The 16,266-nt window shown below is 41.6% G+C and overlaps 1 protein-coding gene across 1 annotated transcript in view; it reads right to left on the bottom strand.

Annotated features, from left to right (window-relative positions):
- Window positions 1-15,659, bottom strand: part of URI1 (URI1 prefoldin like chaperone) — a 42,897-nt gene extending 27,238 nt beyond the window's left edge. The window contains exons 1-2 of the mRNA XM_074882192.1: window positions 15,202-15,659; window positions 3,119-3,153 (exon numbers count right to left, since the gene is read on the bottom strand). Coding sequence (XP_074738293.1) covers window positions 3,119-3,153; window positions 15,202-15,273 — 107 coding nt within the window. The 5' untranslated portion in view covers window positions 15,274-15,659. The remainder of the gene's footprint in view (window positions 1-3,118; window positions 3,154-15,201) is intronic.
- Between the last annotated feature and the right edge of the window lie 607 nt (window positions 15,660-16,266).

The raw sequence follows: 16,266 nt of genomic DNA, 5'->3' as shown, positions 1-16,266 counted from the left end.
AGTAAACATATATACGGTAGTAAATTCTGCAATAAAAGGCAACTGAAAGCACGGAGCAGCACACTTAACAACGCTGACCCAAGATGCAAATTACAGGTTTTCAGAGGATGATACAGGAAAGCAATCTATAAATGTACTGAAAAATGAATGTCATAGTTGATAACACAACTCTCAAAATATTATCATTGATTTTCTTAGATTCATAAGCAGAGTGAAATATTCTTCAGCATTAGTTATGAAAAATTGGATCTGATACTCCTATGTCTTGTCTCATCTGCTTCCATAGTTGAACTTTGCTGTAATCACCCTACTTTATACCTGGAGTACTTCATATTTTAAGTTGCTAAACTGGTCCAGAAAAAAGAATTTAGGTTTTTATGCCACTTGGATATTAAAACTCTATTCCATGTAACTGCTTTACAAAAGATGCTTGCTGCTGCTTTGGTTTGACAGCAGATTTCTCCCAGGTATTTTAGGCAAGTTTCTCTGTCCATTGCCCACATCAAAGTGAAAATATAATTCACTTCCTTCAAAGAGAAAGGACAAACTCACGAATCTTAAACAAAATTCACTGAGATGCTTTGGGGGGAAACAATATAATGGCAACTTGGTGTCAACAATAATAATCAATTACTAATGATATTTACAGAATCCAGCCTTTGCCTCACAGAGATCTGTATTTGAGAAATGGACACTGATGCACTCAACCACCCCCTGAAAAACAAAGATGATCCCAAAGCTGCAGGCCTCGCCCATGTCTCAAATGCAAAGAGACGACTCCATGGGAAGGGAATGGTATGAAAATCCCCCTACTTGCAGCAGGATTAAACATTCCCATCATTTCATGGCTGAAAGTCATTCAACATTTCTTCATTAATCTGAAAAGAAGATACTGCCTTTAAGGTCTGACTGCTGCCCGTTACTGAATAATCTGATTAGGGTACAGGAGAAATCACTTGCCACAAAAGCTCTTTTGCTTTACAGAGCAAAGTATGTTTCTTTTTTCAGTGGGACTACTACCCTTTGCATATCAAACCTCCACCATGGGAATCTCTAAAAGTGCAGCCACATCCTGAACTGGACCATGGAGATAAAGAACATTAAAATCAATCCTTTTAATTAACTGGCCTGAAACAGCATTACTCAAGGAAGGAAGCTGACCTCCCTCTTCACCTACAGCTGATGGTCACAGGAGCTCTGGGGTGTGCCAGTGCTATGCTCAGTCCCGATACACAATAAAGAAACAAAGTGAACAGGGAGGATGAATATTGGGACTCCAGCTATGAACATGTCCCTAGAAGGGGAAACACATGTCTAATCCCATACCAGACCCATTATTGGATTCATCGCTTTAGAAATATACTTCAACAAGTGTACTAAAAAATGAAAAAAAATAATTTAATGGAAATATACTGAAGCCAAGCATTTGAAAACCCTATTGTTATTCACTCAATTCTATTTAACATTCTTCTGTGTCACTGACTACTTAAAAGGTCTTATATGAACAAATTACTCAGTTGAAACAAGAGCACTCAGCTCTTGCACAATCAAGACCTAAATAAGGGTACTAAATTTTAAATAATTTTTTATAAAGTAAAGATTGCATGGATGCTTTATAAACTGCTTTTCTACATAAAAGCTGTCAGTAAGTTAGGTTTTCCTTTTGACAGTCTATGCCCAAAACCCCAAGTTCATGGGGCCACAGCCAGAGTATGCATGGAAGCAAACACACGAGCGACTCCTCCTTCCACAGACAACCCTTCCACCCTACTCCACAAACCTCAGCCATTTTTATAAGAGGAAATAATTGTTGCAACTTCCCAAACTTTTAAAAATCTGTTTGAATTTTAAGGCTTTCTGTCAATTAGTTTATTTCTGAAAAATACTGTCGCTTAGTGAAAGAATATACATGCAGAATTTCACACAGGACCAAATTGGTATGAACACCGCAAAGCTCCTGAGAAAGTATGTGTGCTGGGGATATTCTGCCTGACTTCACCACAGCAGCACCAGTAGGCACTTCAATAATATTTTCCTTATTGAAAATTAATGCAGTCTCTCAATTTTAAACATAAATGAAACATATTAGTTTTAGATTATTTTTGCGAGCCAATAGTCAGAATTTAATATGATGATGTGTATAGATTGCCTTGATTTTTTTCCTCTTATCCAGTGCTTGCAGCCTATGTGCATTTAAACTAAAAACATTTGATACACACTAAATATAAATTATTTGCTTGGAGATCTTTCAGGCATGAAGAAAAAGCCTCTTAAAATAAATTTAAAATATTATATGCTTGATGGCGTATAACCAAAGGTTTAATCTCACCACTAAAGGGGCAGTTGCTGTGATTCTGCAATAACCCTGCAGACAATAATCAAGACAGCTCCTGTTGTTCTCTCAGTAAAATCATGGTAAACACAGCATGGATATAGTGTAATTTGATATCTGTAAGATCAACTGTTATATCTCACAGTAACTCATAATATAAGATTTCATTCACCATTAAATGTACATTTTCCTCAGATGCCATACAAAACTATTATTTACTAAGCATGTTTTCTATTAACCATAGATTGCCAACAGAGAAAAAAGTTCCCAGAGATAATTTTTGTACATAACAAACCGTTCCTTTGTAAGCATTACAACGTACTTTAGGGGGGGGGGGGGGGGGGGGGAGGAACAGGGAAACATTACTTTCACATTGTTTTAGCAGATGGAGGGAGGGAAGCAGAATTTCCCTACTTGCTCCATAGTTAGAAAGAAAACAACAAGAACAATTAATTCTACCCTGGGAGTACCTATTCACCAATCAGGCAAATTCAGCATTCATCCCACAAGGTACTTGGGGAAAAATGATGAATGAGCTGGGTATTTAAAACAGAAGTATAAACACTGAGGCTCAGTGTATTTGTGATTTAAAGTAATGATTTCAGTGGAAAATATATACATTTTAAAGAGAGTACACTGCAACAATTCTGAGCTATCACTAACTATAATCCCAAAAACATGCTAGTAGGATTTGGCTATCATTAGAATAAATAGCAATACTTTACTAAAATATAACTACGTTACTCATCAGTATTTTAGACATGTAATCAAACATTCTTCACTTACCAGTGCTGGATCTTTTCTTGGCAGCTAGTGACCACCTGTCATTAAAACAGATAACTACTCATGAAAAAACAAGGCTAAGCACACAGCTGCAATGTCAATGCATCAGAAACTAGAACAGTAGCTTTACAGATTTGGTGGTATTTCTATATACATTTTTATTTGTCAGTGCAAAGGCATGTGAATGGTAGTTCTTAAGCAGCACGCTTTATCACACACTAATGCAGACTGATAACCACAGAAAAAATTACAGCTTTTCAATTCATATTTTGGTACAATACCTGCTCCATAACTATTAGGTGACACACGATATAAGATAAGTAGTACTCTGTGCAATCTGCAGATCTATTTTCAGAGTTACATGTTTGCAGAATAAGAAAACAACATAAATTATAACAAGACACCAATGTAACTTCCATACTCAGTTATTAAAAAACAAAAACAAATGAACACCATGGCATCAAAACCATTTTTTTCCTTTATCAGTACATCAACAAATGTTTACACTGGCCATTTTAATTTGAAAAAGCACAAATTAATTTTGTGGTGTTTAAATACAAGGATATTTGACACCATTATGGGCTGCTGGCTTCCCTTCTTTCTGGGTGTCAAAATAACCAAGTTTCAATCTGAATACTTCACTTATTTCTTTATGCCACAGGCTTTCCCCAGAGATCCAAAATAATTTACAAAATAAAGCACATTGTTAAAATGAAAGATTTTTTTCTTTTTTAACTCTATTTTTTTACACTATGTAGATATAGCAAACAGACAGGATGCTGAAACCTGTGACCTTCTCTGCCATAATTACGTGGAGATTTTGTCTTTCAAAACATATTCTGATCTCTGAATAATGGTTACCAAAAATATAACACAAACAATTTCATTCAATTATATGAAATGCAATGAAGCCATGAGGCAATTAAATATGTCTAGACATCTTCTCAATATAAGCATTTTCTAGATTTTTTTTTTTTACAAATTTCATTTTTTTCCTATAGTCAAAATAATGCTAACATTTGAAAGCAATTAATGAGAAAATTTGCAGAGAAAACAATAACATACATTCAAGTACCACTGAAATCACTGGAGCAGATAATTCTTTTTCTTTTTTTCTAACAACAGAATGAAAGACAATTTTTTTTTTCAGATAGCATATGTGCAGCTATTGCAGAACAGATCTCAGACCCTGTACTTTCTACTCATATAGGAGTAAAAAAAATGGGACTATTTTGTGAGCTAGTAATCCTTTAAAGAGAATAAGGTACTTAAATGAAAAGGATCAGTTCTACATTTGTGGTTACGCTATTTCATAACCTATCAGGAAATTCAGCCAGGTAGCTCGTTCCATGTAAGTCAAGTTTAAATTTATCATTTGCTTTAAACTCCTAGAAATCAAATGCCTAGCAAACATTTTCTTTAATGTGCAAGCTAGCTATTCTGAAGACTTCTACAGGACAACAAGTCAGAACCCTAATTCATACTCTTAATATTAAGCCCATTTGAAGAGTAAAGTTTCCATAAAAGGTGTAAGTCATACAGCACAGCAACGTTCGATAACAATGCTAACACACAATGGAGACCACCACTAATAGGTACAAAAGTCAGATCCTATTCTATCAACATCCTTCAATCTTTCAGATTTGGTAGTGATTGTGAAGTACACAACATAATTAAGCATAGAAAAATGTTTATGAAATCCTTTAAGAAAGTTCCAGTTTAATTGCCCCATTACATATGAAGATAGAAAAGACAGGAAGCTTTCCATTCCCAATACATGACTTTCCATGCATGAAGTGAGCTAAAAGCACAGAAAGAAAAGCCCTGCAAACCATAAGAGCAGCATGTTCATTAACCTCTACATGATAATCCTTTCGTAGCTGCATATTAACTAGTTACATATTCATAATCATTTACATTATTTAGAGGACCTTCTATGAAAATTTCTAGGCTATATCCATTAGCCACAATGTTAAAGGTTACAGAAGATAGTCTACTTAATGTTTCCAGGAATCTTTTTTAATTAGTAAATATGTAAATTGGGCACATATGCTCTTTATGTTTTTAAAAAATAGTCCATCAGTAAAACAGCATAGGGGCATATGCTGTTTCCATCGCCCTTTATCCCCTTTAAAAAAAAAAAGAAAAGAAAAATCAATAACACCAATCAATTTTAATTTAATTCTTCTTCTTTGATATAATCTCTCTTGAAGGGATACTAAAGGGTGGAACCAACAACAAACCTTTTCATTTCAGTGGCCAGCATAAAATGAGACCTTTTACAGAAATGCTAAAATATACCACCTTAAAAATATTTCAGGGTGTACTTCTGGAACTGAACTCTATTAAAAAATAGATAGAGAATAAATATTGAAAAACAGATGGAGATCAATTATGCATATGTCCTTTATTAGGTCAGTCCCACTGTTTGGATAACTGGTCTTATCACAGCAAAGAAACAAATAGATAAATATATAAACAACTCTCTGATTCTTTGCCTTTAATCAAACACAGGAAAATCATTAGTCTATCTTCCGCACATAATTTATATCTAGAGTTACAATTAAAGAACAAAAATTCCTTTCAGGGTAAATAAAATAAATGACCTGGGTTTGTTTGTTCATTTGAGTTCAAATTGTCTGGACACCCAGTGCCACCAACTATGCATTACTTTTAAGACATTGTAGTGGAAGTGGTATCAATAAACTCTGAATTCTCCCCTTTCAGGCATAAAAATGTATGAGTTTGTGAACGCATCCAGTTATCAATGGCTTATCTGCATACTAAAATATTTATTAAACTACTCCTGCAGCAAACTTAACATTACCTAATCATGGGTCTGGTTATTAGAACAGGATCCACATTCCATAGTCTTAAAAGAAAGCAAATGGGCATATACCTTGTTTCCTTCCTTTACTCCAACAGCAACTTATTAAAATTTAGTGCTTCTCAGGCCCGGGACAGGACAGAGCCATTCCTGGGAGCTCCACAAGCAGCCCCCCCGGGGACAGCCCTAGGAGAGCACACCTCTGTGCACCTGTAACCCAAAGCGTAAATCCTTCTGGATTAAAAACCAAACCATTAAAGCAGGAGATTACATGTTGGTTCTGCTCCCATTACTACTAGGTTGAGCTATTTAAAGGGAAGTGTACATTGCTGCTTCTAGAGAATCTCTTGTTTCTAGGTTTCACAAGCAGAGTCACAGCAGAGCAGGAGGATCAGCTTTAGACCTATGATCACTTCTCAGGCGTCCCCCAGTTCCACTGTGCCAATCTGAACATGGGGCAGCTTGCAGGCTAGTGACACCAAATCACCCCCAAACAACTCGTATCATACAGCCAAAGACTTCATTAGCTGTCTGAAGGCAGAAGATACCTTTTGACTGCAACACTTTCTCTCTTTCCAATCTGCCTATTTATATCTCACCTTCTCCGGGATCTTCCATCTCGAGAGCTCAAAAACTTTTCCATGAATTAAAGTTTACAGCATTTTGGAAAAGCACTGCACAGATTTTGCAGGCTGAGTAACTTAACCACTAACACTGCTCAGGAACAGGGCTAGTTACAGAAGCCAGATCTCCCACCTCAGCAGCCAGGCACTACGATGACTTGCAATGTTTCCTTGGGAGTAAAGACAGGTGAGAAGGATGCTGTAGCATGAAGCTGATTCTTACCTGTACATGCCCATGGATCTCTAAACTGTTGCACATAACCCCACCTTGCCCAGCAGGTCCTCACCCTCACGTACAAGGGCACCTCTTTCTTCCACCTCATTTTTCCTTACCTGTTGCTCCTGCGCACGCTCCCATTACTAACAGCTGAATGTAATGGTCTGTGGTGCTTCCGATTATCAGGGTGGTGCACAAATAGTTCCGCTGTCCTCTCCAGTCCAATACTATTTTGTTTTATTTAGGTAGTTCTCCAAGGTGGAGTGTATGCATGCGAATGTCCCTCTACTAAGCAGCTAGGCACTGCATACAAAGGTGATGGTTTTAGCACACTGAGGGCGATTCTTCTCCCTCTCATCTGTTCTGAACAGCAATAAGGCAAGCTGCCAAGTCAGAATTTTATTTATGTCTCAGCTCATGAGAAATTATAAGCAACAGAGCTAGTACTAGTATTATTTGTAGACAGTTTCGGGTACCAATGCTAAACCTGCTGTATCTGAGTCAGACAGTTACGTTCAAGTCTAAAGAACGAGAAACTGGTATTTTTAAGAAAGTTAATTCCAATGAAAATGATGAAGATAAAAATGCCCCATCAGATTAGGAAGAGTTCCTAAATGAATGAGAGGCTATTTCCACACTTGTGGGTATGAACATGGAAATCTGTAGCACGGCACAAAAGCAGTTTCCGTTTAAACAAACTGCAAATTAGGCATCTAAGAGGCCAAGTAAGTATGTGCTGTTTCTATATGCATACTTGAGTATTTTGCTTCAAAACTGCGGCTCACAATCTGGCTGGTCTTCTGAAATTAGAAGCTAGGGACACAGATCTAATCCCAGCTCTGAATCTATTTCTTCTATATGGCCTTGAGCAAATCACAGCCTCTCAGTCTACATTTCTTCATCTGCAAAATGGGGATAATAGTATTAACCTACCCACCTCAGAGTGTTTAATGATGATTAATTAATGTGAGAAAAGCACTCTAAAGATGTAAGAGCACTATATAAGTGATAAAGCATTATTTACCACTTGAAAAGTAATCTGAATAAAATCAGATATGCAAGTAATTTGTTTACATGTAGCAATAATATAATTTGTGACTATTTAATCTTGAATTAGTCTCACTTTAAACATCCCTTTCAATCACATTTCCAGTTACTTAGGGAAAATGACAGTACAGAGTACTTTTTGTGGAAGCAGAGCAAGTAATGAGGTGGTAATTAAAGTAAGGGTCTAATAAAGCCTAAAACCAATGATCTGCCTTCAGGAGACTGTCCCTGCCATTTGGGACTGTGTAAATATCTCAGTCTTGACCTTGGTTCTGTTGTTCAGAACCTTCCACAAACTACAGCAGAAGTATATGCTGGTTTCCTGAAACGCAGACCCACGTTTGCAAGGCTCATGATAAATGCAAAGTAATTTTCACTACTGACCTAATTCACATGACTCCAACTCTGCACATTTTAACTGCTTAACCTTCTACATTCAAGTATTTACTGCAGTTGCTACATGCACATGAGCTGCCTCTGTCTGTAAATGTTTGCAGTATCAAAACCCACTCTGCCATGCACCTCATGCATGAGATTTCTCAGGTGCACACCCAAACCCTAAAAGTTTACCGATGAAATAACAAGTTCACCATATGACTTTACACTACAGAAGAACACTAATGGGTGGTCAAATATTTAATCATCTATTGATAACAAGGGTGTAACAAGCCACACGCAAAATAAACATTTAAAATGAATTTTCATTTTTTCCTCTAGGAAACTATACAGTACTTGCCTAAAACACAGCAATCACTGATGGAGAAAGAGAGAATTAACATTTGCACAATTGTTTTTCCTAGAGCCCCATTTTCAATCAAAAAATGAAATAAAACTATTAAAAGTTCTTCAGTCTGTGGGCACACTGTATGATCTAATGGAAAAGGAAGAAAGCATTTCTGAGCTCTCATATTCATTTATTAAATCATATTACTCAAAAGCACTACATTTCAACAAATTATTAACATAAATCCCCCTTTGGGTGGAAACTTTTGCCTTCTGAAGAAATGTGTTTGGGAAGAATTTCCTTACTGAAGGAAAACGGATTGAAATAAATCTGAATCATGGCAAACATTTCTTTCTAAAGGAAAATCTTATTTAAAAATATAACCATAATTTTTACCCTTCTCTACAAGAAAACAAGGTCAGATCTACTATTTTTGTATTAATTATGTACACACAAGTGGGTCTCTGAGTTTTGCAGAAGTAGTACGTAACTATTATCTATCAATAAATAAAAACTAAGTTCTAACCAAAATGACTTTTGAGAGCTTAAAAATTCTACTTGAAACATCTGAGAATTACAAAGCAGACAGACAACAACTCATCTCTTCTTTGCCAGCTGGGAAATTCTGCTCTCACAAGACGATTTTATGTTTTGACCACTGCTGTGGTTATGGGTCACGTAGACAAATGACTTAAGAGACACCTTGCAGTAAGCGTGGCAGACATCATCGTGGCAGCCCGCTCCGCTATGACAGCCAGGCCAGCAGTGTCAGCTTACACGAGCCAGCACCCTTCTTCCTCACTTCCAATCACGAGTTCCCAACACCTTTATGCTGTTTTGCTGTTTGTCAGTCCCCTTTGGGACTCATTTCAACTCACAAACCTAGCAAAATTCCGAAGGCAGCGGGATGTTTTCCACTAAGTGAATGAGTCTGTTTAGCTCTGAACCAACTGACTTGGGGCAAGCGAGGAACAAACTGGAGCAAGGTCTCGTCTTTCCCTGGTAAGCAAGTCAGTATCCATGTCATGTAACACTATCCCGAGACAGAGCTAAGGAACTCGTAATTTAATATTTTGGCTTACTTCAGGTGAACATATTAATGTGGCTATACTATATCCAAGCTAGCTCAGGTACCAAGACAGCAGAAGATCCACATAAGCACAGAACTCTCATGGTCTAACTTACCAAACATCTCAAGCAGGTTTTGCAAGCTTTGATGTAGTCTGTGGTGCAACAACTATGCTGCTAGCAATACCTGAGTTAACCAGCTTACAATTGACATGAGCAGTGGCACCTGCTTCACAGACATACCTTCAGGCTGTGGTTCAACATTCAGCCACAGTCCTGAGTAAACTAGTCATCTCTCCCTGTCTCCAGCTACTCAGTTCCACTGTCTTATCCTTCCAACCCCAACACAATCTGCTGGCAGACATTTGTGACACTGCACAATCGACCACATTAGGGAACACCACACTGGCTGAAAAATAATCTAAGAAGAAAAAAGAAGCAAGAAAGTCAACAACAAAGTTTGGTTTTAAGCTGGATCCCAAGCCAACTGAGCAGTGTCACAAATGTGTCACCCTAAAACTGCTAAAAGGCAGAAACAAGCAGTCCCCCAAAAAGCTAAGATTAAAAAGTTGTTCGCCAAATTAAAGTCATCCTTCCTGGATAAGTCACATGATCATTAATGAAATTTTTGAACAAGTGACCAAGACTGTTGCTCACAACTGCTCTAACTTGGTATGAGCACGGCCACAACTCAAAGGTCCCATCCAGTTTCACCCACCACTGGCTCTGCATTGCTCTGCCACATTCACGCTGGCATGTGACACGACCATTTTGGCATGCGTTACTGGCTTCCTCTTACCCCACAGCAGTCTGATCACAAGTGTTAGTACAGAAGTGGTGGAGGGATTCACCCTTTTTATGACAGTGAAACTGCAGCCTGTGCTAACAGACAAGAGGAACCATAAAACCAGCAACTTACACAGTGCAGCCCAGTGTCCTAATGCCCCACTACAAAAAAATGGAAGTCTTAGCACAGTTGCTGCTCTGAGGGCCTCAAGATGGCAAGCTCTGAGCTAGCATATCCATCTGCAAGACTGGAGCTTCAGATTAAAACAAAATACAATTTCACAATCTCAAAGGAGGAAAGAAATACATGGGGCAAGGGGTATCCAAGTCAATCTGAGAAGACAGGTTATGAACATAACGTCTGGAATGGAGACCTGCAAAGATGCTAGAGATACTAAAGATGACTCCCAAACAGTACCCTGGTCACTCCATCCACTCGCAGAATCAGTAGACAGCTGTAGGAGCAGCACAATTTAGTAACATTTAAATTTTGTGGATATAATCTCATCTACACATTTTAGTTACCAATGAGGCAGGACACATACAGACGTGCCCACTCTAGAATAAAGGCAGTGCTCTTTAAACTCTTCTGTGAATAGTTTGACTTTAATTACCATTAAAAAAAAACTATTTAAGATCTGTTAATTTATTTTACAGTTCTTGGCACTATATAAGATAGAGGGTATTTAATTCATACTAATAAGAACATAGACAAATATTGACTACAAAAAGTAAAAGTGGTGATCAATTAACACAGGAGGAACAGTATTACATTGGAAGCTTCCAGAAAATGACTGAATTAGGCCTTTTACTTGAAAGCAGCACATGAGAAAACATTTTTGGGGCCCATCATAACAAAAAAGCGCAGGACAGGGTGAAGTGGATGTCATCACAAGTTTCTGAAGAGTTAACTGTCCAGGTACCTTTTAAAAAGGAATATGGCAAATGAAGCTTCAGACAAGTCCTTTTAAATAGGAGCATGTCAAACCAAGCTTCAGACACTCTTGTTAACTTTTCTCAAACAGTTATTGTGAAAAATGAAGCCCTACTGCACTGGTGTCTTGTACCCAGGCTTTCTCTAGATTCAGTTAACTTGGATGTAGGCTGGAAAAAGTGCAATACCCTGGGAGACACCGCACTGGAAAGCACACTGAATCTCATCTGCTGAGTCTGCAGGCAAGCAGTTCCAGATTTCTAGGGGCTCCTGCAGCAGCATGAAGTATACAAGACCCTACTCAGTCTCACTGCTCTTTTTCTGACTGCAGGAACAGCTTTAAAACTGCCAAGTTGCTGATTTCATAGCACAGATACTTGAAGAAGACTTAAACAGAAGCAGCCAGCCCCAGAAGTAATTCATATAAGAAGAGAAAACAATTTAAAGGAGTGTAAGTTTAGGATTCTGTCATTTGTTTCCCCATAACCCACCCACAAGTTGTTTAACTGTTAAAAAACTGCAAGTACCCAGGATCTCAAAAACAATTTGGAAATTAAAGATCATACAGCTCCACCATTTAAATTCATAAAAATTAAGAATATGTCATAATACACAGTGGCCAATGAGTTACAGTAACAGCTGCACTAAATCTAATTGTGCTTTGTTGTCATGATGAGTGACAGTCACTTCCTTGTCCTAATTTTCCTAAAAGGAAAATAAAAAAATGTGTTTCTCAGTGCAATACAAAAAAAAAAAAAAATCACATTGCCAGCTAATACTGGAATCCTTTAGACTCTCCATGCCTGTGTTTGCACTCTACAAATGCCTCTTGGGTCTAATTGGTTCTGTAATGTCTCCCATTACGCATATCTTCATTGCATTGCTCAGAAACTATAGAACGCATCAGCCCACTGTAAATTCACTGGCTACGCAAGTCTTACCAAATCATAGAGATTCTACTTGTCAACTTCCTATCAGTTAGTAATCCCAACTCATTTGATTGTAGGAATAAAAGTATATCAAATATTATGTTTAAACGCAGGCTCTATAGCATGAGAATCCACCTATTTAAATATTCATTTTATAATTCCTGTACTAACTTGCAATAGATTTAACGCAGTATTTTCAGCTAACATATATTGCTTTTGCAAGTAATCCATGATACATACATTATATTCTTTTTACAGAAATATTCAAAACTTTACGCAGGCACTGTGCTTCCAATGATGGTCTTTATCATGAAAATTACTAGATATTCTTCTATAATTTATCCCCAAGATACACATTCTAAGTCATGTTTTTATACAAAGTGCCTTTAGTGGGAGCACTGAAAATTGCTTTTAACAGTTTGTTCTTACTATCACTACAAATTAACTAGATGAAATCTGTCCAACAGGCAAGCAGTCCTAAACAAGAATTAAAATTACTTTTCACCAGGGGTCCTAAACCTGAAAGTTGCAGCCTCAATCAGATTAAAGATAGAAAGTCATGAACATCCTGTTCTTTTAATATTTTTAAACAGGAAGGAAGCCTCAGTTCATGTGTTCTCCAGAGCAGCTCTTTAGCACCTAAAAGCTCAAACTCGTAGCTGAACCACAGCCGTACAATGGCCTGGATGTTAAAATAATCAGCCGTGACTCAAATACTATCTTTAATTCTGCAGATAGATAACGCTGTATTTCACTGTTACACTAAAGGTTGCCTTCAGACTAATGGGAATAAATAGGTTTCTTTATACTTAATCAAGAGTGACTGGGACAGCACAACATCACAGTAATTAAAAGAAATATATGTGCCTGCTTAAATGCCAGTATATATAGATATCATTCTGGCTAAACAACCTTACTATTTGTTATGATGCTCGTACTACGATTACTAGTTTACCAAAGTACCACATAACTAATTCTCCCTCATCTTTGCGCTAAGACCAAAACATGAGCCTTCAACTTCAGTAATTTTGTAAGAAAAATACGAATCTCTGAAAAGAGGCAGCTGAAATGAAAAGACCTCCTCCATCTTAAAATACAATATTTTCGTAACTGAAAATACTGTTGTAATCCAATTATATATATTCATTGCATAGAGGGAAAGTCTACTATATCTTCATCATGACACTCCATTGTAACCAAGATATGTAGTTCTTTAGTATAATTTCATATTGAAGCTGAAGTGTTCAATTTTTTTTGCCAATTTGCAGAAATTATGTAAAGTTTCCCTATGATAAAATATAATTTTTGTACATCAGCCTAACAGAGGCTTAATTAATGGTCTCCTGGGCCTCTTTTCCACTGGAGCAGATCTGTTTAAGAGGAGTCTTAAACTTGCTTACAGAAGGGTCTTACCATGAACTGAGAACAATTCTACGTGGTTGCGACAGACGTCCGCTTACACATTAGGCCTGACTGACACTAACATACCAGAGAAATCATTCTTCACCACATTCTCCCACCTTGAAAATTAACTGAAGGAGCCCAAGCAGACAAGTTACTATCACCAATTACGGCTATAATGGGTTACTATCCGTGCAGAATGGATGACACAAGAGTATTCCAGCAGATCCTCTTAGCGTTCATCCACATTAATGGTCAGTTGGTTATGTAGAGGTTTTAGTAATGATCTAGTGTGCACACATCTTTGCACATGGTATTCCAGACGAGGTGCATTTTTTTACATCGTATACATGTATTCAGTTTTCTTACTCTTAACTAAACTAGCATGTGACAAAGCAATACACGCTCAAGATAAAGTCCTCTGTTATAACTGAGGAGCTCTAATGTGCATCTTAGAAGCAGCTTTAAAAGATTTTAATCATGAAAAAAATGAGCAGAAAAATTGAGAGGCGTGCAGGCTGGGCAAACGTGCTTGTGCCAATAATACACTGACCATGACCACGAGTTCCACAGTCACCCCTGCACCCACACAGAGCTCACTGCAAGGCTGGCACCTACAACCCCGAAATCACACTCGTTAAATTAGCAGGGCCCATTTGCCTTAGACCACGAGAGTAATCAGCAGGAAAACCTATCTGGAGTTTTGGACTATGGCCACGTGTGGAACCAGCCTCCAAACTCTCGGGAATCATGTCTGCAGAGGAGTTGGGCTCTTTCAAACCCATTTCAAACGTAATCCATGGTTTTTAAGGCAAGTCACGAACAACCGGTTTTTGATTCAGTCGCTCCTCAAGCTGCCCCACGAGATGACCAGTGCAGACACTCGCCGGTCCCCGCACGGGGCCTACCTGCAGGCCCGCATTCTAAAAAGGTGCGGGATCGGCCCTGCGACGGGAAAAACCACAGAGAAGCCGAAAGAGGGTGAAGAGCACGCGTTTAGGAGAGCGCTGTGCACGCACGTGTTGGGGCAGATATTCAGGCAGCAGAGCGCGGGGTGTGCGGGGTCAGGCCCGCGGCCCCCCCACAGCTCACCGCCTCCCGCTCCTGCCAGCCCCCGGGCGGCCGCCTGACGTGTCTCGCTGTAAAGGGCGTTTCGGCAACGCCGCCGCTGCCGCCGCGCTAGCGGAGCTCCACACCCGGCCCGCACGCCTCCCGCCGCCCTTCCTCCCCGCGGGGCCGGTCTCGCAGCGGGCTGGCGGAGAGGCGCCGGCCCGGCCCCGGGGCTGCTCCGGGTCCCGCCGGGGACCGACGGCCGCCGCCAACCGTGACGTCAGCGCCGTCACGTGCCCGCCCGCCCGCCGCACGCAGGCCCCGGCGCGTGCCGCCCGGGGGCCGATACACCCCCCCCGGCCGGGGGACCCGACACCCCCCCTCCCCCCCCCCTCCTTGCCCGGCCCGGCCGCCCCGAGCCCCCGCCCGCGCTCCCCCCCGCCTCACGCTGCGGCCCGGCCCGGCCGCCTCGGCCTTTACCTTTTCGTGCTCCTGGCGGAGGCGGCCCACCAGCGCGGGGCTGAGCGGCGAGGCGCCGCCGGGGGCCTCCATGCCCGGGCCGGGCCGGCAGTCTGTGGGGGAGCCGCTCCGCGGCGCGGAGGGGGCGGCGAGGGGCAGAGGCGGCCGGGCCGGGCCGGGCCGGGCCGATCTCCTCAGCAGGGCGAATGAGTCCTATAGAAATGTTTGTGGAGGGCGAAGCGCCGGCTCCAGAGCCGCATCCACGCGGGGGCCGCCGCCGCCTGGGCCCGGGGCGCCGCTGCCGGGGGAAGCATCTCACACTCGCATTCTGGGCCGCGCCGCCGCCTGGGCCCGGCTCCCGCTGCGCCGGCGGGCCGGGAGAGCGCCGGCAGCTCGGTGCCGGCCGCCGCCTGCCGCCGCCTGCCTGCTGCACTCTGGGTAGCCAGCCAGCCCGGCAGGCGGCCCGCCGCGCCCGCGGGAGGCACCCGGCTGCGAGCCGCGAGAGGCGGGCGCTCCCCACCCCCTGCCCGGCCCGGCGCCGCTGCCGACGGCCCCGACGGCTCCCCCCGCCGCCGCGGCGGGCTGGGGGCGGGAGGGGGGCACGGCCGCTGCCTCCCGGGCCCCGGGACGGGGTCGGGCAACCCACCCCCCCCGGGGCGCGACCAGCGGCCTCCCCCGGGACACGGCCTGTGCCTCAGGCCGCCGCCCGCGCGGGGACCCTGGCTCGGCGCTGCTCCGGCCTGGCAGCGCTGGGGCCGCCCGGTGCCCTCGGTGCTGCGCTGGCCTGGAGCGCAGGCCCGGGGCGCGTAGGCCCTAGGTTCAGAAAATCGAACCATCGTCTGCAGAGTGTTCGGGTCGGTCTACAACGATCCCAGATATGTGTACACAGGACTCTGGGGCTTTTATAACAGGGAGGTGATGTCACAGTAGCTGATCGCAGAATGCCTGCTCTGCAGAGCTGACATTGTCAGGACATCTGACAGTGAATAAACAGTAGCCTGCTATGACCCGAAGGATTGCAAAATATTTTTAGATTCACTGAAATCACTTGGAGCAGCACTCGGGCTTGCCTACATGGGAAAGTTA

This window comes from Strix uralensis, chromosome 12, assembly GCF_047716275.1.
Source record: "Strix uralensis isolate ZFMK-TIS-50842 chromosome 12, bStrUra1, whole genome shotgun sequence".
In the NCBI taxonomy this organism is placed as follows: domain Eukaryota; kingdom Metazoa; phylum Chordata; class Aves; order Strigiformes; family Strigidae; genus Strix; species Strix uralensis.
This window is presented reverse-complemented; position numbering and strand designations above follow the sequence as displayed.